Source organism: Sparus aurata, chromosome 23 (genome assembly GCF_900880675.1).
Source record: "Sparus aurata chromosome 23, fSpaAur1.1, whole genome shotgun sequence".
Taxonomy (NCBI): domain Eukaryota; kingdom Metazoa; phylum Chordata; class Actinopteri; order Spariformes; family Sparidae; genus Sparus; species Sparus aurata.
The window spans coordinates 28,616,180-28,642,976 of NC_044209.1; the positions used below are offsets into that span (position 1 = coordinate 28,616,180).

Consider the following 26,797-nt stretch of genomic DNA (forward strand, 5'->3'; position numbering starts at 1 on the left):
GCCACACTGGACACTATCTCAACATTCAGAGCCTTTTATAGCCCCCAGACAAATATTTTGACCCTTCATCCGAGTTACAGCCCCACAACTGAGCTGGAGCAGATCTACAAACAAACACGATCATATTTCACATCTCAGATACACATGGCTCTCCAGGAGTAAAACCACTGAGGCAACAAATACAATACACCGTATCCCAATATCCTAAAACAATTTAGAGTAGTGAGCAGTTCAGTTGCACCGTACAGATGGATCAGAAATGTCATTTAATTTGAGGGAACTGTGGCCCCTTTTGTCAGAAATGATCATGTTTAAGCCTTTTAATGAACTGTGCCTCTTTAACCTTTTTCACATCAGACATTTTGACTTGTCACAGCAGGAGAAGCACAGGAACGTAACCAACAGCTCTTTTTTGTGTCCCAGCGAGTCACAACTTCATCAAAAGTAGAATAAAAAGTTCAAATTAACATCTGATTTACATCAAGTTCACTACAAGAGTCACTAACTGAAAATATTAATCAAAAACAAAGTACTTTTTTATGCAGAACAGCTGATTTCAGAACAACATATGATGTGATTTTGTGTTATATAATATGAATATGTAAGAATCAGTGGTGTTGCAGCAGGTGAAGGTGAAGCTAACTGTTACCACTTAATGTTCTGATGGGTGTTTTAATCCATAAAATACATAAATCAGTTTTCTGTTTGTTTTTTGTTTTTCAATTGATTTTCATTTAGAGATACTCATGACACAGAGCAGTGCAGTAACATGTAAGAACTTAATGAATTCACACTTTTGACACAAACACACATGAAGCAACATGCAACACCTGTTCTCACCTGTTCTTTTTTTCTGAGTGATGCCACACTGCCCCCATGAGGAGGGATGTGTGTATAACAACATGAAATATTAATGGGATCTTCTCTCAGAGTATTTGTTCTGTTTCAAGGAATATTTTTTATCATTATCATGAAACTGACAATGTGCCATTACACAAATTATTAATAGTTCAATGAATAATATAAATATTTGTGTTAACAAACATCACCCTGTGATTCTTAGATTTATTCTATGTGTAAAATAAGTGTCATAATATCATGTTTCTACACTTACGATTTTCCAAAAGCTACTAAAAATAGGATATTAAAATAAAGATACAGCCTCAGGAACATTTATTCTGAACTGACACAGCTGTTACTCAGTCTGTTTTGTTTTGTTTTTTATTTTATGGCGATAGATCAAACCGTTATCTATTAAATTTCTTCATGGATTGAGGTATCTGGAGGGCAACACATTCTGATCTACTTAGTTTGGATTCAATAATGACCAATTGATTTTCATTGTGTGAGTGAAGGTCCTGAGGTTGGCTCCAACCGTGAGAGGCCAAAGGTTAACAGACGATAAAGTGCTTAGCTAAGTTTGACCTGCATGCCAAATGGTGGGAGATGCCTAACACAGGTCAAACTCCTCTTTCAGTCTATCGGATAATTTTGCAAGGGGACCAATCAGAAGAAGTGGGTGTACTTGAGAAGGGACTCTAAAAAGGCCCTCACAGGAAGAACGAGGGGGTGGCACTTGGTAGATCTCCTTAGATCAAAGGCTGATAGGAGTTCCGATAGAGCTTCTGCTCTCGGCAAAGCATTTTGGCCGCTTCTGATCCGGACGCAGGGCTCTAGATTCTGTTTCAATAAAGATTGCTCTATTATTCCACCCAGCCTTGCCTTCACAGAATTCTTTTATCATCAAACTACACACCGACACCTTGGAGGAGGAAAGCCCAGAAACTACAGGATCAACAGAGAGTTCATGTTTAGGTCGCATTGAGACAACAGAGGAAGAATGTCTGCTCCATATTGTGAGCAGTTATAAATGCACAGAGAAGAGTCACATCGTTCAGCAGCGTCATGAGTCAGTGCCATTCAGGATTTTCAATGGAATTGAGGTGTCTCTCTATGTCAGAGACTAAAGATGGACCTGAATCTCAGCACTTCACCAGTCTGCTGCCATGCCTTGCTCATCAAGAGCAATCAGGCGTCAGTATCTTGCTCAAGGACACTTTGACCTGCAGTGAGGGGGAGCCGAGATTCAAACAAGCAACCTTCTGATTACTAGACGACCCGCTCTACCTCGTCAGCTACAGCCGCCACATTTCCAGGCAGCTTCCTTGTGGCTCAGTGGGTAGAGCAGGTCGTCTAGTGATCGGAAGGTCACCAGTTTGAATCCCGGCTCCCCCTAGTTGCATGTCGAAGTGTCCTTGAGCAAGATACTGAACCCCAAATTGCTCCTGATGAGCAGGTGTGTGAACGTGGCATGTATTGTACAGCGCTTTGAGCTGTCGTTTACCATTTGATTCATAAAAGCATTAAAAACTTTGCTTAAGCTTTAGGACGCCTGTTTGTATCTGACACACCTGCGACCCACAAAACTCACATCAGCTTAAATTGACGTCACCTGCCAGGTGATTTCCGCTCATATGAAGCCAAAACAAATGAGGGTCTAGTCAGGAATAAGCATGGAGCAACAGAGAGAATCAAACTTTTTTGAAAGATGAGACCACAGTGATGTTAGAGGAGACTGAAGCCAGACAACATGTTTATTCTGTGGACTAAACATGCAGCCGCGGTGTCGCCTCTGAAGTTCACCACGAGCTCGGACACATATGGATCATGAAGGATGGAACCAGCAGGAGGATCTCCAGGGTCAAGACAAGACTCTGCTCAGTAAAAAAGATCATTTCCACATCAAAGTAAGGTTTTTTTGATAATCACTAAATCGTACTTAAGATCAAAATCCATCCTAAGTCTGTTTCATAAGGGTTGTTCAACACCAGCTGACCCAAAATCCAGAAGTTTTATCATATCTGTGGTTCGCAGAAACATATAATGCAAACATGTATCCTGGTGATTGTGACTGCTACACAGCTTATCTGCTGCTGTACATGAGCATGACAGAAACATTTTAATTTAGTAAAAGTTCACATCTAATGAACTAATAGTTGCGGCCTGTAAAGCTCTCGTGCTCACACATGCCCATAAGGCCTCAAAATCCCAACGTCACTGTTGCATCTACCACAGCCAAATAAGCACATCCTGTTAGACTGCAAACGAACGTCATAAAACAGATCATACAGGTGAAACGAAAGTAAAAAAACAGATCATACAGGTGAAACGAAAGTGAAGGCACATTTAAGGAAATTCCGCCCAAATCCTGAACGCCCTTACATAGAGCAGAGTGAACTTCCTGCAGCGTTTGCTGGAAATGTTTTGGGGCCTCGAGCTCACTGGAGAGGCGCATGAGGATCCACGCGGGAGACAAAGCTTCAGAGGAAGTTTGACGAGATGGTGTGAATACTTTCAACTGAAAAAAAAAACACTGATTCTCTTTGTTTTCATGACTGAATAAAGAGAATAAAAAAACTGACCTTAAAGGGATGTTTGGAAGAAAAGTCTCATTCCCAACTCATCAAAAACTGATGATCTGAGGTTGTAAGACGGTTCGGCCGCCAACCCAGAGCGCCATTATCTGACCAGTTGGACTGACAACTTACAAATGGCACCATTAAAGGACAACACAGTATATACAGTTTAACTTCATTAATATGCGGCAGACCCTGCCACCTCTCCAGCTTCAAACAGAGTTCTGGCTCCTTGTTTTCCTCTGAGAACAGCTCGTTTACTCACTGATGGAAATATTAAAATTTTGAGTTTGAGTTTCTTCTTCCAAACTGCACAGCGCCCCTTTAAAGTCATCATCAGGAGCATTTATAAAGAACATTCTTTAAGATTATTTGGATTGGATTGAGACCATGGACTTGCATTTCTATAACACTTCACCAGTCTGCTGCCATGCCTTGCACATCGGGAGCACTCAGGCGTCTGTATCTTGCTCAAGGACACTTCGACATGCAGTGAGAGGTAGCTGAGATTCAAATCAGCAACCTTCTGATTACTAGACAACCCACTCTACCTCCTCAGCTACAGCCACCACATTTCCAGGCAGCTTCCTTAGGTCTGATTCATAAAAGCTGTCGAGCGTTAAAAATGTTGGAAGGCTGTTTATGACGACACACCTGCGATCCACAAAACTCAAATCAACGTAAACTGACGACACCTGCCGGGTGATTTCTGCTCATATGAAGCCAAAACAAACAAGGGTTTAGTCAGGAATAAGCATGGACCAACAGAGAGAATCAAACTTTTTTGAAAGATGAGACCACAGTGATGTTAGAGGAGACTGAAGCCAGACAACATGTTTATTCTGTGGACTAAACATGCAGCCGCGGTGTCGCCTCTGAAGTTCACCACGAGCTCGGACACATATGGATCATGAAGGATGGAACCAGCAGGAGGATCTCCAGGGTCAAGACAAGACTCTGCTCATTAAAAAAGATCCTTTCCACGTCAAAGTAAGGTTTTTCTAAGAATCACTAACACATGGTTTTCTACTTAAATCGTACTCAGGATCAAAATTGATCCCAAGTCTGTTTTATATGGGTCGTTCAACACCATCTCACCCAAACTCCAGAAACATATAATGCAAACATTTATTCTGGTGACTGTTATACAGCTTATCTGCTGCTGTACATGACTGTGACAGAAACAGTTAAATTTAGTAAAAGTTCACCTCTAATGACCTGATAGTGGAGGCCTGTAAAGCTGCATAACTCCCATGCTCACACATGCACATAAGGCCTTGGAACCTGTTAGATTGTAAACAAACATTATAAAAAAGATCATACAGGTGAAACAAAAGTCATAAAACAGATCATACAGGTGAAATGAAAGTGAAGGCACATTTATGGGAATTCCGCCCAAGTCCCGAACACTCTTATATAAAGCAGAGTGAACTCACAGCCGGCACTCCTGGAGGAACTTTGAGAGGTACGTGGACACACTTCTTATAGCTAAAATGATCAATAGTCGTATATGAGGAGATGATGTTAATCTGCTTTTAATGGAACCTTCAGCACAATATGTTGATGTTCTTGTCTGATATAAATGCACATGTTGAACTGTGTTTAATCAGAGAGGGAGACGGTACATTTCTCAGGAAATAAACTCTCACAAGTTTTAAGGTCAAGACTGGAAAACTGTGAAAGAATCCATTTAAAAGAAACTGTCTGCAGTGATGGAATGTAACCAAGTGCATTAAGTACTTTATTTAAGTTCAGTTTTGAGGTACTTGTACTTTACTTGAGTAATTCCATTTTCTGCTACTTTATTCTTCCACTCTGCTGCTTCAGAGCCAAAGTAATGCATGTTTAAATGAAATCGTTTATCAAGAATCTTTATATAAAACAGAATCTTTTATGTTAAAGAATGATTAAAATAATCAGAAAAATGCTTAATATCTGACCTAATAATCAATAATCAGTCAACCATTAGTTAACAGTGTAAAATTACTCTTCCTTGTACTTTTGATACTTAAGTACCGTTAATATTAGATACATAAAGACTTTTACTCAAGTACGACTTTCAGCTTTATTATATTTGAGTGGAATCTGAATATTAATAAACTTCTCTCCTGCAGTGATACTGACACCAACATGCAGTACGAGTGGGCTGAGGATGACTTTGACTTGCCTGCTGGTTTAAGTCGCCTGGGCCACGATGAACCGGTTAGTGGTAGAAAGTACGTCATGTACCATGGCACCACCAGGCAGAACGCTGAAGCCATCCTGACATCCGGTTTCCGTCAGTCTGCAGACGGGATGCTCGGCCGCGGCGTCTACCTCAGCAGAGACCTGAAAAAAGCGAGCTGCTATCCCATTGGTCACCCTGAGTCTGACAGGGCCGTCATTAAGGTTTCAGTCGACGTGGGGAAAGTGATCGCCATCAATCGTCAAAACCATCCTTATCAGAAGACCTGGCATGACCTCGGCTACGACACCGCCTGGGTGCCACCCAACTGTGGGATGGTGAGGAGCGGTTTGGAGGAGGATTGTGTCTGGGATCCAGATCGAATCCAGATTATTAACATCATCAACCCACGCCCAGCACATGGCTACAGGTGAGCTCTCCAAACAGCTACCAATGTATTTATTTTTTTTGTATATTTGGATAAAAGTAAATGACATTTTATTTAGTAACTGTGTCATTGTCAGAATAAATTGGTGATGTTAAATCTGATCTCCTGTCTGGTTTTGTTGAAGCATTAAATAGTGACACCAGAGTTTAGAGCAGCACTTGAAGAGGCAGTGATGTAAAGAACAGAGAGGCTTCATCACTCTGATCTGAGTGGAATCTGAACAGTAATAAACTTCTCTCCTGCAGTGACACCAACAATCATTACAAGTGGGCTGAAGATGACTCAGATGTGCCCCCTGGTGTTGGTCGTCTGGGCCTCTTGGCACCAATAGATGGTCACAAGTATGTCATGTACCATGGTACCACCAGGCAGAACGCTGAAGCCATCCTGAGATCAGGTTTTCGTCAGTCTGCAGACGGGATGCTCGGCCCTGGCGTCTACCTCAGCAGAGACCTGCAGAAAGCGAGACGCTATCCCATTGATCACCCTGAGTCTGACAGGGCCGTCATTAAGGTTCTGGTCAGCGTGGGGAAAGTGATCGCCATCAATCGTCAGTACCACCCTTATCAGAAGACCTGGCATGACTATGGCTACGACACCGCCTGGGTGCCACCCAAATGTGGGATGACGAAAAGTGGTTTGGAGGAGGATTGTGTCTGGGATCCAGATCGAATCAAGATCACCAAAATCATCAAACCACTCCCAGTCCAACCCTCCTTTGTATATGGAGCATATGGGTACAAGTGAGCTCTCCAAACAGCTACCAATGTATTTTGTATTTTCAAATATATTTTTGTATATTTGGATCAAAGTAACTGTGTCATTGTCAGAATAAATTGGTGATGTTAAATCTGATCTCCTGTCTGGTTTTGTTGAAGCATTAAATAGTAACACCAGAGTTTAGAGCAGCACTTGAAGAGGCAGTGATGTAAAGAACAGAGAAGTTTCATCACCGACGTGCTCAACTGTGTTTGGTGTTCAAGGGTCATCTGGTGTTCAATCCATTGCGGTGAAACCAGTCTGCCAGTGATTCTTACATCGGTTCACCATGACTATTAAAATGCCCACACTGGACACTCACTCAACATCCAGAGACTTCTATAGCCATTTATATTTTGACCCTTCATCTGAGTTACAGCCCCACAACTGAGCTGGAGCAGATCTACAAACAAACACGATCATATTTCATAACTCAGATACACATGGCTCTCCAGGGGTAAAACCGATGAAGACACAAATACAATACATCATATCCCAATATCCTAAAACAATTTAGAGTAGTGAGTAGTTCAGTTGCGCCTTACAGAAGGATCAGAAATGTCATTTAATTTGAGGGAACTGTGGCCCCTTTTGTCAGAAATGAGCACATTTAAGCCTTTTAATGCCAACGGCTCTTTTTTGTGTCCCAGCGAGTCACAACTTCATCAAAAGTAGAATAAAAAGTTCAAGTTAACATCTGATTCACATCAACTTCACTACAAGAGTCACTAACTGAAATATTCATCAAGAACGAAGTACTTTTTTATGCAGAACAGCTGATTTCAGAACAACATACACTGTGTTTTTGTGTTATTTGATATGAATATGTAAGAATCTGTGGTGTTGCAGCAGGTGAAGGTGAAGCTAACTGTTACCACTTAATGTTCTGATGGGTGTTTTAATCCATAAAATACATAAATCAGTTTTCTGTTTGTTTTTTGTTTTTCAATTGATTTTCATTTAGAGATAATCATGACACAGAGCAGTGCAGTAACATGTAAGAACTTAATGAATACACACTTTTGACACAAACACACATGAAGCAACATGCAACACCTGTTCTCACCTGCTCTGTTTTTCTGAGTGACGCAACACTGCCCCCATGAGGAGGGATGTGTGTATAACAACATGATATATTAATGGGATCTTCTCTCAGAGTATTTGTTCTGTTTCAAGGAATATTTTTTTATCAATACCATAAAACTGACAATGTGCAATTACACAAATTATTACAAGTTAAATGAAAAATATAAATATTTGTGTTAACAAACATCACCCGGTGTTTCTTAGATTTATTCTATGTGTAAAATAAGTGTCATAATATCATGTTTCTACACTTACGATTTTCCAAAAGCTACTAAAAATAGGATATTAAAATAAAGACACAGCCCCAGGAACATTTATTCTGAACTGACACAGCTGTAACTCTGTCTGTTTTGTTTAGTTTTTTATTTTATGGCGATGTATAAAAAAGTCTCTATCTATTAAATGTCCTTATGGATCAACAGAGAGTTCACGTTTAGTTCGTATTGAGACAACAGAGGAAGAATGTCTGCTTCATATTGTGAGCAGTTATAAATGCACAGAGAAGAGTCACATCATTCAGCATCTTCATTAAACTTTAATTAAATTCAATGATCTAAATAAACAAAAAAATTACAGCGCAACAACGTGGCAGCATTTATAATCTACCGTTCAGTAAATATATAATTATTCATTTATTCATTTTTTAACATTTATTTGATCTGGTTAACTTTATTAAGCTGCCATCTGAAGGATCTTGTATGTTTAAAAACACATCTTCTGGTTGGTGCCATTCAGCATTTTTAATGGACTGGTGGTGTCTCTCTATGTCAGAGACTAAAGATGGACCTGAATCTCAGGAGTCTCAGAGACTTCACACGTCTGAAAAGCCCAACAGAACTTTTGTCGGTCAGGGGGAGGTCAAGCTTAGGATGTTTGAGTCAATGCCACAAGATACGGCGACTGGGAACGCCAAGCTCAAATCTGATGTAAGTGTGTTTCCGTTGGATTAAAAGATATGAATAACAAGGAGCAGATTCTGTGGAGGGGGGTAGAAATACTCACTGCTAAGGGGGTCCAACTTAAAGATCGGAATGAGACAAACCAGGCAGAGATTAAACAGCTGAAGGCAGCAGTGCATGCTCTGAAGAAAAGTGAAGACTCTCTCGACCTCCTTGAGAGTCCACCTGCAGAACCTCAAGCTGCTGAGGTTCAGACCAAGAGTTTCTGGCGCCGCTGTGTTGAACGTCTACTGAGAATATGTGCGGATGTTGGCATCACCACTGCAGGTGTACTTATTTCATGGCCTGTCATGGCCTACAAAATCTTCATGGGCCATTAGTACACCGACTGCAACCTGGATCCTGGAGTACCCTGTCCCATTTAGACAGAACTAACTGACTCTGACCAGAACAGTTTTCTACTGAAGAAATAGAAGAAGTGGAAGAAGTAGGCCAGAAAAATACACAATTAACAATGTGGAGAATTGAACAGTTGGTCAGCTGCCTCGCCATCCGTGGAGGGGTATGTTTGAATAACATCGTTCTCTGGGTTTTCATACGGGTTTTTTCGTTTCTGGTGAGGGAAAAGCAACAAACAAAAGTTAATGTTTGTGGCGGTGAATGTCTTTCATAATCCTAGTCGCTCTGGACCTGCACCGCCTGATCTAAATGTCCTGAAGGCAGGAAAATGCAGTTCTTGTGATGCGCTCAGCACATCGGATCACTCTATGGAGAGATTTCCGGTCCTGGGCGCTGCAGTTGTCATACCAGGCAGTGATGCTTCCAGTGATGACAGACTGGATAGCAGCAGAGAAGGTTTCTGCAGCCCTGAGGAGAATGTCCTCAAATGTCCTCAGATGTCTGAGGTGATACAGGTGCTGCATAGCCTTCTTCACCTGTGAGGTGATGTGGGTCATCCATGTTTGGTCCTCAGAGATATGATTTCTGAGGTACCTATAACTGCTCACCTTCTCCACCGGGGTCCTGTAGATCTTTATCTCCCCTCCAGTTAGAACTAAAGAAGCCTCTTGGATGAGAGGTGAAACATTGTCAAGAAACAACTGATCTCCACCTGGTGGTGAGTCGGATCCGCTGGCAGGGGAGGAAGCTAGAGAGACTTGGCAGATCCAAACGCATTGTGAGGGTCTGGTGGGAACGTCTGGCGGAACCCTCTGTCGGGGAGGTCTTCAACTCCCACCTCTGGGAGAGCTTTGACCAGATACCGAGGGAGGCTGGGGACATTGAGTCCGAATGGACCATGTTCTCCACTTCCATTGTAGATGCAGCTGTTCAAAGCTGTGGCCATAAGGCCATGTCGTGGCGGCAATCCCAGAACCTGGTGGTGGACACTGGAAGTAAGGGATGCTGTCAAGCTGAAGAAGGAGTCCTATTGAGTCTGGTTGGCTCAGGGGACTCCTGAGGCAGCTGACGGGTACCAGCAGGCCAAGCGTGCAGCCGCACGGGCGGTTGCGGAAGCAAAAATTCGGGTCTGGGAAAAGTTCGGGGAGGCCATGGAGGAGGACTACAGGTCGGCCTCGAAGAAATTCTGGCAAACCATCCGGCACTTCAGAAAGGGGAAGCAATCCTCCACCAACACTGTTTATAGTGGAGGTGGGGAGCTGTTGACCTCAACTGGAATACTTTGAGGATCTCCTCAATCCCACTGACACGCCTTCCTAGAGGAAGCAGAGGCTTGGGACTCAGAGGTTGATTCATTCATCACTCAAGCCGAAGTCACTGAGGTAGTTGGGAAGCTCCTCAGTGGCAAAGCACCGGGGGTGGATGAGATCCGCCCTGAGTACCTCAAGTCTCTGGATGTTGTGGGGCTGTCTTGGTTGACACGTCTCTGCAGCATCGCGTAGCAGTCGGGGACAGTGCCTCTGGACTGGCAGACCGGGGTGGTGGTCCCTCTATTCAAAAAGTGGGATCGGAGGGTGTGTTCCAACTATCGGGGGATCACACTCTTCAGCCTCCCTGGGAAAGTCTATTCCAGGGTACTGGAGAGGAGAATTCGGCCGATAGTTGTGTTGGAAAAATTATGCTTATATTATCAGTTTCTTGCATTGCATTGATATAACCTGCTTGTCTTCCTTTATATGTTTGTGGAAGTGTACCGAGCTCCTGGAAAAGTACTGCGAAGAAACACACTCACCCTCCAGCAGGACCACAAGGCCTCAAATGGCATCTTGTGTGAATAACTGATGGTGGACATCATAAGAATGTTTGTGTGAAGGATAGATGCTGAAGGCCATAGGTCCGAAAGTGTGTACGTGTACTTCTCCATCATGCATAACAACTGTATGACTCAAAGAGCCAATCATATACGCTTACGCCCTGTTGTAGGTGAATAAAAGATGCTTGGGGAGAGCAGCTCATTGGAACTCAGGAGCCCAGACTTTGTTTGCTGACTTCTGCTCTTCCCCTTTGCCTAGAAAGACAATCTCCGTGTCCATGTCTCATTTCTTAACAGATTCATGGGAGTTTGCCCAACCAGTCCACATGTGCTTTGTGGACTTGGAGAAGGCATTCGACCGTGTCCCTCGTGGCATTCTATGGGAGGTGCTTTGGGAGTATGGGGTCGGAAGTGTCCAGGGAGAGGGAAGTCTGGGTGTCCCGGCTCAGACAGCTGTCCCTGCGACCCGGCCCCGGATAAGCGGAAGAAGTTGGCTGGATGGATGGTCATCAAGAAACTGAAATAAGTCCAGTTGCTTACGATACAGCACCTAGATAGTTGTTTTGTTATTACTGTTAGGGTCTTTTAGAAACATTTGAAAAATTGACCATCACAGCGTTTGATTAACTTCGTACAGACAGTTTAATTATGTCACTGTTATTACAGTCCTGTTAACAGGTCCGTGGGGGAGCCCATGTCTTGCTGAGGACTACAGTGACCACAATAGTGTGTGTGTGTATGATCATTTTAGTTAATTACATATCTATATTATTACTATTTGTATTATCCTTACTATTAACATCTTTTCATTTTATTTCAACATCTCTTTATTTTATTCTATTATCAGTAGATTTGCTTATGTTATCTGTTTTGTTGTCAGTAAACTGACACTCGCATTGTTTTTGTGTGCTAATGCTAGCTTGATTGCTTATGTTACCTATACATTTATATTTAATTAGGCTATGTTACATATATATGTGTGTGTGTGTGTGTGTATATATATATTACTTAGAGAGAGTTTTGCCCCTGCGTATGACTAAAAGTAAACTCTCTGAACTGCTACCAATGTATTTTTGTATATTTGGATAAAAGTAGATGACATTTTATTGAGTAACTGTGTCATTGTCAGAATAAATTGGTGATGTTAAATCTGAGCTCCTGTCTGGTTTTGTTGAAGGATTAAATAGTAACACCAGAGTTTAGAGCAGCACTTGAAGAGGCAGTGATGTAAAGAACAGAGAAGTTCATGACTGATGAATCACGATCTGTCACATTTTACCTTTTTGTAAATGTGTAGCAGAGAATCCGAGCAGTAACAACGAGGTTTATGTGTCATCGGTTAATGCAGTGGAGCTCACAGAGGGAGAACTGTGTGTGATCAGCCATCTTGTTTTTACATTTCTACTGTCGTCAAATAAATGTGTCCATTCATCCTTGATGTGAAGGTGTGGGAGGTAGAGGACATCCCAAAGCTTTCCTCACAGAGTAACCTGCAAGCTTAATGTACAGAGTCAGTGCTGACGGCATCATTTCATTGATTCATGGAGAATGGACTGATTTTACATTTGTCTGTCTGAGGATGGATAAATCTTCCAAATTCTTTTTTAAAAAACAATAATTATTTAAATCCAAAACTTGATCTCTTCTGTAGTTATTCTTGTTCTTAAACATAACCAGAACTAAAATATTAAATATCGTTGTCCCAGCATTAAGAAAACCTAAAGTTTGATCATATCTGTGGTTTTATTCATTTTTCATTTATTCTGGTGATTTTGACTGTTATGCAGTTTATCTGCTGCTGTACATGACAGAAGTGAAAGTTCACCTTTAATGACCTGATAGTTGAGGCCTGTAAAGCTGCATAACTCCCATGCTCACATCTGCAGATAAGGCCCTGAAATCCCAACGTCACTGTTGCCTCTACAACACCCAAATAAGCACATCCTGTTAGATTTTAAACGAAAGTCAAAAAAACAGATCATACGGGTAAAAGTGAAAGTACATTTAAAGAAAATTCCGCCCAAGTCCTGAACGCCCTAAGATAAGGCAGAGTGAACTCACAGCCAAAACTTGTGGAGGATCTTTCAGAGGTACGTGGACAAACTTTATCTTCTCCCTACAATAAATAAATGATCAATAGTCGTATATGAGGAGATGATGTTAGTCTGATTTTAATGGAACCTTCAGCACAATATGTTGATGTTCTTGTCTGATATAAATGCACATGTTGAACCGTGTTTACTCAGAGAGGGAGACGGTACATTTCTCAGGAAATAAACTCTCAACATACAAGTTGGAAGGTCAAGATGAAACCGTCTGCAGTGATGGAATGTAACCGAGTACATTTACTTAAGTACTTTTACTTAAGTTCAGTTTTTAGGGACTGAATATTGTTCTTTGTACTCTATTAAATGTCTATGATCACTTTAATTTCTAGTTACTATACAGATTACATATTGCATCAGAGCAATGCATTTTTTAATATATGTATTTAATCGACTAATTAAAATAATCAGAAAAATGCTTAATATCCGACCTAATAATCAATAATCAGTCAACCCCTAGTTCACATTGTAAAATTACTCTTACTAGTAGTTTTGATACTTAAGTAGAGTTAATATTAGATACATAAAGACTTTTACTCAAGTACGACTTTCAGGTTTTTTATGTTTGAGTGGAATCTGAACAGTAATAAACTTCTCTCCAACAGCGACACCAACATGTATTACCAGTGGGCTGAAGATGACTTCGACGTGCCTCCTGGTGTCGGTCGTCTGGGCCTCTCGGCACCAGTAGATGGTAGAAAGTACGTCATGTACCATGGCACCACCAGGCAGAACGCTCAAGCCATCATGAGATCAGGTTTTCGTCAGTCTGCAGGCGGGATGCTCGGCCGCGGCGTCTACCTCAGCAGAGACCTGCAGAAAGCCAGCCGCTATCCCATTAGTCACCCTGAGTCTGACAGGGCCGTCATTAAGGTTGTGGTCAGCGTTGGGAGAGTGATCGCCATCAATCGTCAATACCACCCTTATCAGAAGACCTGGCATAACTATGGCTACGACACCGCCTGGGTGCCACCCAACTGTGGGATGGTGAGGAGCGGTTTGGAGGAGGATTGTGTCTGGGATCCAAATAGAATCCAGATTACTAAAATCATCAACCCACTCCCAGTCCAACCCTCCTTTGTATATGGAGCATATGGCTACAAGTGAGCTCTCCAAACAGCTACCAATTTATTATTGTATTTAAAAATATATTTTTGTATATTTGGATAAAAGTAACTGACATTTTATTTAGTAACTGTGTCATTGTCAGAATAAATTGGTGATGTTAAATCTGAGCTCCTGTCTGGTTTTGTCGAAATCTTTAAATCAGGGGTCACCAACCTTTTTGAAACTGAGAGCTACTTCATGGGTACTGAGTCATACGAAGGGCTACCAGCTTGATACACTCTTCTGAAATCACAAATTTGCTCAGTTTGCCTTTAGTTAGATATGATAATTAATGATTAATGATACTCATCTATGTGAAGACACTGATCCCGTTAATGATTAATCACAATAATCATCAACAATGACTTAACAAGGTGGGAAACAGATAATATCAATATTTAATTTTAATTTTTAGAACAGGCCTGAGGGCGACTCATGTGGTCCTCGGGAGCTACCTGGTGCTTGCGGGCACCGTGTTGGTGACCCCTGCTTTAAATAGTAACACCAGAGTTTAGAGCAGCACTTGAAGAGGCAGTGATGTAAAGAACAGAGAAGCTTCATCACCGACGTGCTCGACTGTGTCTGTGTTCAATCCATAGCAGTGAAACCAGTCTGCCAGTGATTCTTACGTCGGTTCACCGTGACTATTAAAATGCCCACACTGGACACTCACTCAACATTCAGAGCCTTTTATAGCCATTTATATTTTGACCCCTCATCCGAGTTACAGCCCCACAACTGAGCTGGAGCAGATCTACAAACAAACACAATCATATTTCATATCTTAGATACACATGGCTCTCCAGGAGTAAATCCACTGAGGCAACAAATACAATATACCATATCCCAATATCCTAAAACCATTTAGAGTAGTGAGTAGTTCAGTTGCACCTTACAGAAGGATCAGAAATGTCATTTAATTTGAGGGAACTGTGGCCCCTTTTGTCAGAAATGAACATGTTTAAGCCTTTTAATAAATTGGGCCAGAGTCCTGCACGGGTTCGGGTACCCGCAGGTACCCGACGGGTGACCTGCACAATTTGGATGAAACGGGTGTCCTGTGTCGGACACGGGTGCGGATCGGGTCGGACGCCTAGAGAGCGCGGGTCGGGTTTTGCGATTGTCATTTTCATGGCGTCAGGTGCAAAAAAAAAAAAAATCATTAGCGTCACATCTACAAAAATATGCCTGCATTTCAAAATGATAAGCATGTACTGTATTGACTCGAATATAGGACAAGGTTTTTTTGGATGAAAATTATGTGGAAAAAGTGGGGTCGTCTTATAATCGGGGTCTAACCGTGAACACATGCTGATAGTTGTCTGGGTCGCTACACGACCGCAACGGCAGAGGGCGCCAGCTTATTGTAGAGACGTCACTGACACTGTGGCTGGGTTATCTGTCAATCACAGCGGAGAAGAAGTGACAGGAGATGAAAAATGGAGAGACGCGGTGATTTTACGGAGCAAAGTGGATCAAGTGTGGCAAGTTAACAGACATCTGAGGCGGAGCTATGATGCTGATTTTAAGATAATGGTGACCAATGCAGCGGAGGTGCCTAACAACTGTCAGCCAGCCAAGAAATATGGAGTTACGGAGTGTAACGTCCGAAGATGGCGGGTCCAAAAAGATCGTCTGAAAACGCTAACAGTAAGAGAAAAGCTTATCGTGGTCCTCTAAGCGGCCGCTTCCAAGAGACTGACAGGAGGGTATGTGACTTTGTTATTGAGAAACGAATTTTGGTTATCAGAGTCTTTTTCTGAAGTCTTGAAAAGAGGGGTTGTCTTATAATCAGGGTCGTCCTATATGCGGGTCAATACGATTTATTTCATATGAGCTCATTCATGCGTGCTTGCGCCCTCCCTGAACTCCCATTCCCCACGCTGGCTTACTTTCATTTTTAAAAATTGCGTCAGTCTAATTTTGCTTCGGGTGCGGGTCGGGCGTCGGTATCAATTTATAGCGGGTCGGCTCGGGTGCGGAATGTAATTTGTGCTACTGTCGGGAAACGGGTCGGATGCGGTTTTAAGTACGACGGGTCCCGGGGGGTGCGGGTTTGCAAAATAAGACCCGTGCAGGACTCTGGATTGGGCCTCTTGAACCTTTTGCACATCAGACATTTTGACTTGTCACAGCAGGAGAAGCACAGGAACGTAACCAACGGCTCTTTTTTGTGTCCCAGCGAGTCACGACTTCATCAAAAGTAGAATAAAAAGTTCAAATTAACATCTGATTTACATCAAGTCCACTACAAGAGTCACTAACTGAAAATATTCATCAAGAACAAAGTACTTTTTTATGCAGAACAGCTGATTTCAGAACAACATATGATGTGTTTTTGTGTTATATAATATGAATATGTAAGAATCAGTGGTGTTGCAGCAGGTGAAGGTGAGGATAACTGATACCACCTAATGTTCTGCTGGGTGTTTTAATCCATAAAATACATGAATCAGTTTTCTGTTTGTTTTTTTGTTTTTTAATTGATTTTCATTTAGAGATACTCATGACACAGAGCAGTGCAGTAACATGTAAGAACTTAATGAATACACACTTTTGACACAAACACACATGAAGCAACATGCAACACCTGTTCTCACCTGTTCTTTTTTTCTGAGTGACACAACACTGCCCCCATGAGGAGGGATGTGTATATAACAACATAAAATATTAATGGGATCTTCTCTCAGAGTATTTTATCTGTTTCAAGGAATGTTTTTTATCATTATCATAAAACTGACAATGTGCAATTACACAAATTATTAATAGTTCAATGAATAATATAAATATCTGTGTTAACAAACATCACCCGGTGTTTCTCAAATGTATTCTATGTGTTAAATAAATGTCATGTAACTCAGTCTGTTTTGTTTTGTTTTTTATTTTATGGCGATAGATCAAACCGTTATCTATTAAATGTCCTCGTGGATTGAGGTATCTGGAGGGCAACACATTCTGATCTACTTAGGTTAGATTCAACAGGGTTCTCCCCAGAAATGTTTAGTGTTGCGGCGCACCGTCTGTCCCGGGGGGGGAGAGACACAGACAGTCGGTCATCAACTCCGTCAGCCGGGGGACGGACGCTCGTCACCGTCACATGCGGAGTATAGCGGCGCTGACCTAGCGGTATAGCGGCGTAGCGCCGCTGTTCCACCGTCTGGGGAGAACCCTGCTTAGGCGGGAGGCAAAAATGCTTGGGCGCCGCGCCTCAGCCGTATAATGGCAGGGAAAACCATGTTCAATCATGACTTATCTACTTAGTTTGTATTCAATAATGACTAATTGATTTTCATTGTGTGAGTGAAGGTCCAGGGGTTGGCTTCCAACTGTGAGGGGCCGAAGGTTAACAGACAATAAAGTGCTTAGCTAAGTTTGACCTGCATGCCAAATGGTGGGAGATGCCTAACACAGGTCAAACTCTTCTTTTAGTCTATTGGATAATTTGGCAAGGGGACCAATCAGAAGAAGTGGGTGTACTTGAGAAGGGACTCTAAAAAGGCCCTCACAGGAAGAACGAGGGGGTGGCACTTGGTAGATCTCCTTAGATCAAAGGCTGATAGGAGTTCTGATAGAGCCTCTGCTCTCGGCAAAGCATTTTGGCATTGCTTTGTCCAGAGATTTGATTTGCGGCCGCTTCTGATCCGGACGCAGGGCTCTAGATTCTGTTTCAATAAAGATTGCTCTATCATTCCACCCAGCCTTGCCTTCACAGAATTCTTTTATCATCAGACTACACACCGACACCTTGGAGGAGGAAAGCCCAGAAACTACAGGATCAACAGAGAGTTCATGTTTAGGTCGCTTCGACATGCAGCGATAGGGGGCTGAGATTCAAACCAGCAACCTTCTGATTACTAGACAACCCGCTCTACTTCCTGAGCTACAGCTGCCACATTTCCAGGCAGCTTCCTTAGGTTTGGTTCATAAAAGCTGAGACAACAGAGGAAGAATGTCAGCTCCATATTGTGAGCAGTTATAAATGCTCATAGAAGAGTCGCATCGTTCAGCAGCGTCATGAGTCAGTGCCATTCAGCATTTTCAATGGAATGGAGGTGTCTCTCTATGTCAGAGACTAAAGATGGACCTGAATCTCAGCACTTCACCAGTCTGCTGCCATGCCTTGCTCATCAGGAGCAATCAGGCGTCAGTATCTTGCTCAAGGACACTTTGACCTGCAGTGAGGGGGAGCCGAGATTCAAACAAGCAACCTTCTGATTACTAGACGACCCGCTCTACCTCCTGAGCTACAGCCGCCACATTTCCGGGCAGCTTCCTTGTGGCTCAGTGGGTAGAGCAGGTCGTCTAGTGATCGGAAGGTCACCAGTTTGAATCCCGGCTCCCCCTAGTTGCATGTCGAAGTGTTCTTGAGCAAGATACTGAACCCCAAATTGCTCCTGATGAGCAGGTGTGTGAACGTGGCATGTATTGTACAGCGCTTTGAGCTGTCGTTTACCATTTGATTCATAAAAGCATTAAAAACTTTGCTTAAGCTTTAGGACGCCTGTTTGTATCTGACACACCTGCGACCCACAAAACTTACATCAGCTTAAATTGACGTCACCTGCCAGGTGATTTCTGCTCATATGAAGCCAAAACAAATGAGGGTCTAGTCAGGAATAAGCATGGAGCAACAGAGAGAATCAAACTTTTTTGAAAGATGAGACCACAGTGATGTTAGAGGAGACTGAAGCCAGACAACATGTTTATTCTGTGGACTAAACATGCAGCCGCAGTGTCGCCTCTGAAGTTCACCACGAGCTCGGACACATATGGATCATGAAGGATGGAACCAGCAGGAGGATCTCCAGGGTCAAGACAAGACTCTGCTCAGTAAAAAATATCATTTCCACATCAAAGTAAGGTTTTTTTGATAATCACTAAATCGTACTTAAGATCAAAATCCATCCTGTTTCATAAGGGTTGTTCAACACCAGCTGACCCAAACTGCAGAAGTTTTATCATATCTGTGGTTCGCAGAAACATATAATGCAAACATGTATCCTGGTGACTGTGACTGCTACACAGCTTATCTGCTGCTGTACATGAGCATGACAGAAACATTTTAATTTAGTAAAAGTTCACATCTAATGAACTAATAGTTGCGGCCTGTAAAGCTCTCGTGTGCACACATGCCCATAAGGCCTCAAAATCCCAACGTCACTGTTGCATCTACCACAGCCAAATAAGCACATCCTGTTAGACTGCAAACGAACGTCATAAAACAGATCATACAGGTGAAACGAAAGTAAAAAAACAGATCATACAGGTGAAACGAAAGTGAAGGCACATTTAAGGAAATTCCACCCAAATCCTGAAGGCCCTTATATAAAGCAGAGTGAACTTCCTGCAGCGTTTGCTGGAAATGTTTTGGGGCCTCGAGCTCACTGGAGACGCACATGAGGATCCACACAGGAGAGAAAGCTTCAGAGGAAGTTTGACGAGATGGTGTGAAGACTTTTAATTAAAAAAATTTAAAAAAACACTGGTTCTCTTTGTTTTCATGACTGAATAAACAGAATTAAAAAAAACTGACCTTAAAGGGATTTTTGGAAGAAAAGTCTCATTCCCAACTCATCAAAAACTGATGATCTGAGGTTGTAAGACGGTTCGGCCGCCAACCCAGAGTGCCATTATCTGACCAGTTGGGACTGACAACTTACAAATGGCACCATTAAAGGACAACACAGTATATACAGTTTAACTTCATTAATATGCGGCAGACCCTGCCACCTCTCCAGCTTCAAACAGAGTTCTGGTTCCTTGTTTTCCTCTGAGAACAGCTCGTTTACTCACTGATGGAAATATTAAAATTCTGAGTTTGAGTTTCTTCTTCCAAACTGCACAGCGCCCCTTTAAAGTCATCATCAGGAGCATTTATAAAGAACATTCTTTAAGATTATTTGGATTGGATTGAGACCATGGACTTGCATTTCTATAACACTTCACCAGTCTGCTGCCATGCCTTGCTCATCGGGAGCACTCAGGCGTCTGTATCTTGCTCAAGGACACTTCGACATGCAGTGAGAGGTAGCTGAGATTCAAATCAGCAACCTTCTGATTACTAGACAACCCGCTCTACCTCCTGAGCTACAGCCACCACATTTCCAGGCAGCTTCCTTAGGTCTGATTCATAAAAGCTGTCGAGCGTTAAAAATGTTGGAAGGCTGTTTATGACGACACACCTGCGATCCACAAAACTCAAATCAACGTAAACTGACGACACCTGCCGGGTGATTTCTGCTCATATGAAGCCAAAACAAACAAGGGTTTAGTCAGGAATAAGCATGGAACAACAGAGAGAATCAAACTTTTTTGAAAGATGAGACCACAGTGATGTTAGAGGAGACTGAAGCCAGACAACATGTTTATTCTGTGGACACATATGGATCATGAAGGATGGAACCAGCAGGAGGATCTCCAGGGTCAAGACAAGACTCTGCTCATTAAGAAAGATCCTTTCCACGTCAAAGTAAGGTTTTTCTAAGAATCACTAACACATGGTTTTCTACTTAAATCGTACTCAGGATCAAAATTGATCCCAAGTCTGTTTTATATGGGTCGTTCAACACCATCTCACCCAAACTCCAGAAACATATAATGCAAACATTTATTCTGGTGACTGATATACAGCTTATCTGCTGCTGTACATGACTGTGACAGAAACAGTTAAATTTAGTAAAAGTTCACCTCTAATGACCTGATAGTGGAGGCCTGTAAAGCTGCATAACTCCCATGCTCACACATGCACATAAGGCCTTGGAACCTGTTAGATTGTAAACAAACATTATAAAAAAAGATCATACAGGTGAAACAAAAGTCATAAAACAGATCATACAGGTGAAATGAAAGTGAAGGCACATTTATGGGAATTCCGCCCAAGTCCCGAACACTCTTATATAAAGCAGAGTGAACTCACAGCCGGCACTCCTGGAGGAACTTTGAGAGGTACGTGGACACACTTTTTATAGCTAAAATGATCATTAGTCGTGTATGAGGAGATGATGTTAATCTGCTTTTAATGGAACCTTCAGCACAATATGTTGATGTTCTTGTCTGATATAAATGCACATGTTGAACCGCGTTTAATCAGAGAGGGAGACGGTACATTTCTCAGGAAATAAACTCTCACAAGTTTTAAGGTCAAGACTGGAAAACTGTGAAAGAATCCATTTAAAAGAAACTGTCTGCAGTGATGGAATGTAACCAAGTGCATTAAGTACTTTATTTAAGTTCAGTTTTGAGGTACTTGTACTTTACTTGAGTAATTCCATTTTCTGCTACTTTATTCTTCCACTCTGCTGCTTCAGAGCCAAAGTAATGCATGTTTAAATGAAATCGTTTATCAAGAATCTTTATATAAAACAGAATCTTTTATGTTAAAGAATGATTAACATAATCAGAAAAATGCTTAATATCTGACCTAATAATCAATAATCAGTCAACCATTAGTTAACAGTGTAAAATTACTCTTCCTTGTACTTTTGATACTTAAGTACCGTTAATATGAGATACATAAAGACTTTTACTCAAGTACGACTTTCAGCTTTATTATATTTGAGTGGAATCTGAATATTAATAAACTTCTCTCCTGCAGTGATACTGACACCAACATGCAGTACGAGTGGGCTGAGGATGACTTTGACTTGCCTGCTGGTTTAAGTCGCCTGGGCCACGATGAACCGGTTAGTGGTAGAAAGTACGTCATGTACCATGGCACCACCAAGGAGAGCGCTGAAGCCATCCTGACATCCGGTTTCCGTCAGTCTGCAGACGGGATGCTCGGCCGCGGCGTCTACCTCAGCAGAGACCTGAAAAAAGCGAGCCTGCTATCCCATTGGTCACCCTGAGTCTGACAGGGCCGTCCTTAAGGTTTCAGTCGACGTGGGGAAAGTGATCCGCATCGATCGTCAAAACCACCCTTATCAGAAGACCTGGCATGACTATGGCTACGACACCGCCTGGGTGCCACCCAACTGTGGCATGGTAAGGAGCGGTTTGGAGGAGGATTGTGTCTGGGATCCAAATCGAATCCGGATTATTAACATCATCAACCCAAGCCCAGCACATGGCTACAGGTGAGCTCTCCAAACAGCTACCAATGTATTTAATTTTTTTGTACATTTGGATAAAAGTAAATGACATTTTATTTAGTAACTGTGTCACTTGTCAGAATAAATTGGTGATGTTAAATCTGATCTCCTGTCTGGTTTTGTTGAAGCATTAAATAGTGACACCAGAGTTTAGAGCAGCACTTGAAGAGGCAGTGATGTAAAGAACAGAGAAGCTTCATCACTCTGATCTGAGTGGAATCTGAACAGTAATAAACTTCTCTCCTGCAGTGACGCCAACAATCATTACAAGTGGGCTGAAGATGACTTCGACATGCCCCCTGGTGTCGGTCGTCTGGGCCTCTCGACACCAATAGATGGTCACAAGTACGTCATGTACCATGGTACCACCAGGCAGAACGCTGAAGCCATCCTGAGATCCGGTTTTCGTCAGTCTGCAGACGGGATGCTCGGCCGCGGCGTCTACCTCAGCAGAGACCTAAAGAAAGCGAGCCGCTATCCAATTGATCACCCTGAGTCTGACAGGGCCGTCATCAAGGTTCTGGTCAGCGTGGGGAAAGTGATCGCCATCAATCGTCAGTACCACCCTTATCAGAAGACCTGGCATGACTATGGCTATGACACCGCCTGGGTGCCACCCAAATGTGGGATGACGAAAAGCGGTTTGGAGGAGGATTGTGTCTGGGATCCAAATCGAATCAAGATCACCAAAATCATCAACCCACTCCCAGTCCAACCCTCCTTTGTATATGGAGCATATGGCTACAAGTGAGCTCTCCAAACAGCTACCAATGTATTTTGTATTTTCAAATATATTTTTGTATATTTGGATAAAAGTAACTGACATTTTATTTAGTAACTGTGTCATTGTCAGAATAAATTGGTGATGTTAAATCTGAGCTCCTGTCTGGTTTTGTTGAAGCATTAAATAGTAACACCAGAGTTTAGAGCAGCACTTGAAGAGGCAGTGATGTAAAGAACAGAGAAGTTTCATCACCGACGTGCTCGACTGTGTCTGGTGTTCAATCCATTGCGGTGAAACCAGTCTGCCAGTGATTCTTACGTCGGTTCACCATGACTATTTTAAATGCCCACACTGGACACTATCTCAACATCCAGAGACTTTTATAGCCATTTTTATTTTGACCCTTCATCTGAGTTACAGCCCCACAACTGAGCTGGAGCAGATCTACAAAACAAACAAACACGATCATATTTCATATCTCAGATACACATGGCTCTCCAGGAGTAAAACCGATGAAGACTGAAATACAATACACCGTATCCCAATATCCTAAAACAATTTAGAGTAGTGAGTAGTTCAGTTGCACCTTACAGAAGGATCAGAAATGTCATTCAATTTGACGGAACTGTGGCCCCTTTTGTCAGAAATGAGCATGTTTAAGCCTTTTAATGAATTGGGCCTCTTTAACCTTTTTCACATCAGACATTTTGACTTGTCACAGCAGGAGAAGCACAGGAACGTAACCAACGGCTCTTTTTTGTGTCCCAGTGAGTCACGACTTCATCAGAAGTAGAATAAAAAGTTCAAATTAACATCTGATTTACATCAAGTTCACTACAAGAGTCACTAACTGAAAATATTAATCAAGAACAAAGTACTTTTTTATGCAGAACAGCTGATTCCAGAACAACATATACTGCGTTATTGTGTTATAAAATATGAATATGTAAGAATCTGTGGTGTTGCAGCAGGTGAAGGTGAAGCTAACTGTTACCACTTAATGTTCTGCTGGGTGTTTTAATCCATAAAAATACATCAATCAGTTTTGTTTTTTAATAGATTTCCATTTAGAGATAATCATGACACAGCAGTGCAGTAACATGTAAGGACTTAATGAATACACACTTTTGACACAAACACACAAATACACATGAAGCAACATGCAACACCTGTTCTCACCTGTTTTGTTTTTCTGAGTGACACAACACTGCCCCCATGAGGAGGGATGTATGTATAACAACATGAAATATTAATGGGATTTGTTCCGTTTCAAGCCATATTTTTTATTAATATCATGAAACTGACAATGTGTAATTACATAAATTATTAATGATTAAATGAATTATATAAATATTTGTGTTAACAAACATCACCTGATGATTCTTAGCTTCATTTTATGTGTAAAATAAGTGTCATAATGTCATGTTTCTACACTTACGATTTTCCAAAAGCTACTAAAAATAGGATATTAAAATAAAGATACAGCCACAGGAACATTTATTCTGAACTGACACAGCTGTTACTCTGTCTGTTTTGTTTAGTTTTTTATTTTATGGCGATGTATAAAAAAGTCTCTATCTATTAAATGTCCTCGTGGATCAACAGAGAGTTCACGTTTAGTTCGTATTGAGACAACAGAGGAAGAATGTCTGCTTCATATTGTGAGCAGTTATAAATGCACAGAGAAGAGTCTCATCATTCAGCATCTTCATTAAACTTTAATTAAATTCAACAATTTAAATAAACAAAAAAATTACAGCGCAACAACGTGGCAGCATTTATAATCTACCGTTCAGTAAATATATAATTATTCATTTATTCATTTTTTAACATTTATTTGATCTGGTTAACTTTATTAAGCTGCCATCTGAAGGATCTTGTATGTTTAAAAACACATCTTCTGGTCGGTGCCATTCAGCATTTTTAATGGACTGGTGGTGTCTCTCTATGTCAGAGACTAAAGGTGGACCTGAATCTCAGGAGTCTCAGAGACTTCACACGTCTGAGAAGCCCAACAGAACTTTTGTCGGTCAGGGGGAGGTCAAGCTTAGGATGTTTGAGTCAATGCCACAAGATACGGCGACTGGGAACGCCAAGCTCAAATCTGATGTAAGTGTGTTTCCGTTGGATTAAAAGATATGAATAACAAGGAGCAGATTCTGTGGAGGGGGGTAGAAATACTCACTGCTGAGGAGGTCCAACTTAAAGATCGGAATGAGACAAACCAGGCAGAGATTAAACAGCTGAAGGCAGCAGTGCATGCTCTGTAGGAAAGTGAAGACTCTCTCGACCTCCTTGAGAGTCCACCTGCAGAACCTCAAGCTGCTGAGGTTCAGACCAGGAGTTTCTGGTGCCGCTGTGTTGAACGTCTACTGAGAATGTGTGTGGATGTTGGCCTCACCACTGCAGGTGTACTTATTTCTGGGAGTGTCATGGCCTACAAAATCTTCACAGGCCATTAGTACACCTACTGCAACCTGGATCCTGGAGTACCCTGTCCCATTTAGACAGAACTAACTGACTCTGACCAGAACAGTTTTCTACTGAAGAAATAGAAGAAGTGGAAGAAGTAGGCCAGAAAAATACACAATTAACAATGTGGAGAATTGAACAGTTGGTCAGCTGCCCCGCCATCCGTGGAGGGGTATCTTTGAATAACATCGTTCTCTGGGTTTTCATACGGGTTTTTTCGTTTCTGGTGAGGGAAAAGCAACAAACAAAAGTTAAGGTTTGTGGCGGTGAATGTCTTTCATAATCCTAGTCGCTCTGGACCTGCACCGCCTGATCCAAATGTCCTGAAGGCAGGAAAATGCAGTTCTTGTGATGCGCTCAGCACATCGGATCACTCTATGGAGAGATTTCCGGTCCTGGGCGCTGCAGTTGTCATACCAGGCAGTGATGCTTCCAGAGATGACAGACTGGATAGCAGCAGAGAAGGTTTCTGCAGCCCTGAGGAGAATGTCCTCAAATGTCCTCAGACGTCTGAGGTGATACAGGTGCTGCATAGCCTTCTTCACCTGTGAGGTGATGTGGGTCATCCATGTTTGGTCCTCAGAGATATGATCTCCGAGGTACCTATAACTGCTCACCTTCTCCACCGGGGTCCTGTAGATCTTTATCTCCCCTCCAGTTAGAACTAAAGAAGCCTCTTGGATGAGAGGTGAAACATTGTCAAGAAACAACTGATCTCCACCTGGTGGTGAGTCGGATCCGCTGGCAGGGGAGGAAGCTAGAGAGACTTGGCAGATCCAAACGCATTGTGAGGGTCTGGTGGGAACGTCTGGCGGAACCCTCTGTCGGGGAGGTCTTCAACTCCCACCTCTGGGAGAGCTTTGACCAGATATCGAGGGAGGCAGGGGACATTGAGTCCGAATGGACCATGTTCTCCACTTCCATTGTAGATGCAGCTGTTCAAAGCTGTGGCCATAAGGCCATGTCGTGGCGGCAATCCCAGAACCTGGTGGTGGACACTGGAAGTAAGGGATGCTGTCAAGCTGAAGAAGGAGTCCTATTGAGTCTGGTTGGCTCAGGGGACTCCTGAGACAGCTGACGGATACCAGCAGGCCAAGCGTGCGGCAGCACGGGCGGTTGCGGAAGCAAAAATTCGGGTCTGGGAAAAGTTCGGGGAGGCCATGGAGGAGGACTACAGGTCGGCCTCGAAGAAATTCTGGCAAACCATCCGGCACTTCAGAAAGGGGAAGCAATCCTCCACCAACACTGTTTACAGTGGAGGTGGGGAGCTGTTGACCTCAACTGGAATACTTTGAGGATCTCCTCAATCCCACTG

The 26,797-nt window shown here is 42.4% G+C and overlaps 2 protein-coding genes across 5 annotated transcripts in view; both read left to right on the forward strand.

Moving 5' to 3' along the window:
* The window catches only part of LOC115575853 (uncharacterized), a 39,884-nt gene that overhangs the window by 9,191 nt on the left and 3,896 nt on the right, over window positions 1-26,797 (forward strand). The window contains exon 5 of the mRNA XM_030408224.1: window positions 22,536-22,980. Coding sequence (XP_030264084.1) covers window positions 22,536-22,980 — 445 coding nt within the window. The remainder of the gene's footprint in view (window positions 1-22,535; window positions 22,981-26,797) is intronic.
* Window positions 2,517-26,797, forward strand: part of LOC115575854 (uncharacterized) — a 41,872-nt gene continuing 17,591 nt past the window's right edge. The window contains exons 1-3 of one of the 4 annotated variants that reach the window (XM_030408226.1): window positions 2,517-2,747; window positions 5,531-6,010; window positions 6,274-6,883. In XM_030408226.1, the coding sequence (XP_030264086.1) occupies window positions 2,668-2,747; window positions 5,531-6,010; window positions 6,274-6,775 (1,062 nt within the window). In that variant the 5' untranslated portion in view covers window positions 2,517-2,667 and the 3' untranslated portion in view covers window positions 6,776-6,883. Of the gene's footprint in view, window positions 2,748-4,155; window positions 4,407-4,855; window positions 4,882-5,530; window positions 6,011-6,273; window positions 6,884-26,797 lie in introns of those variants that run through there. The other 3 variants (XM_030408225.1, XM_030408227.1, XM_030408229.1) reach the window with 3 other exon arrangements.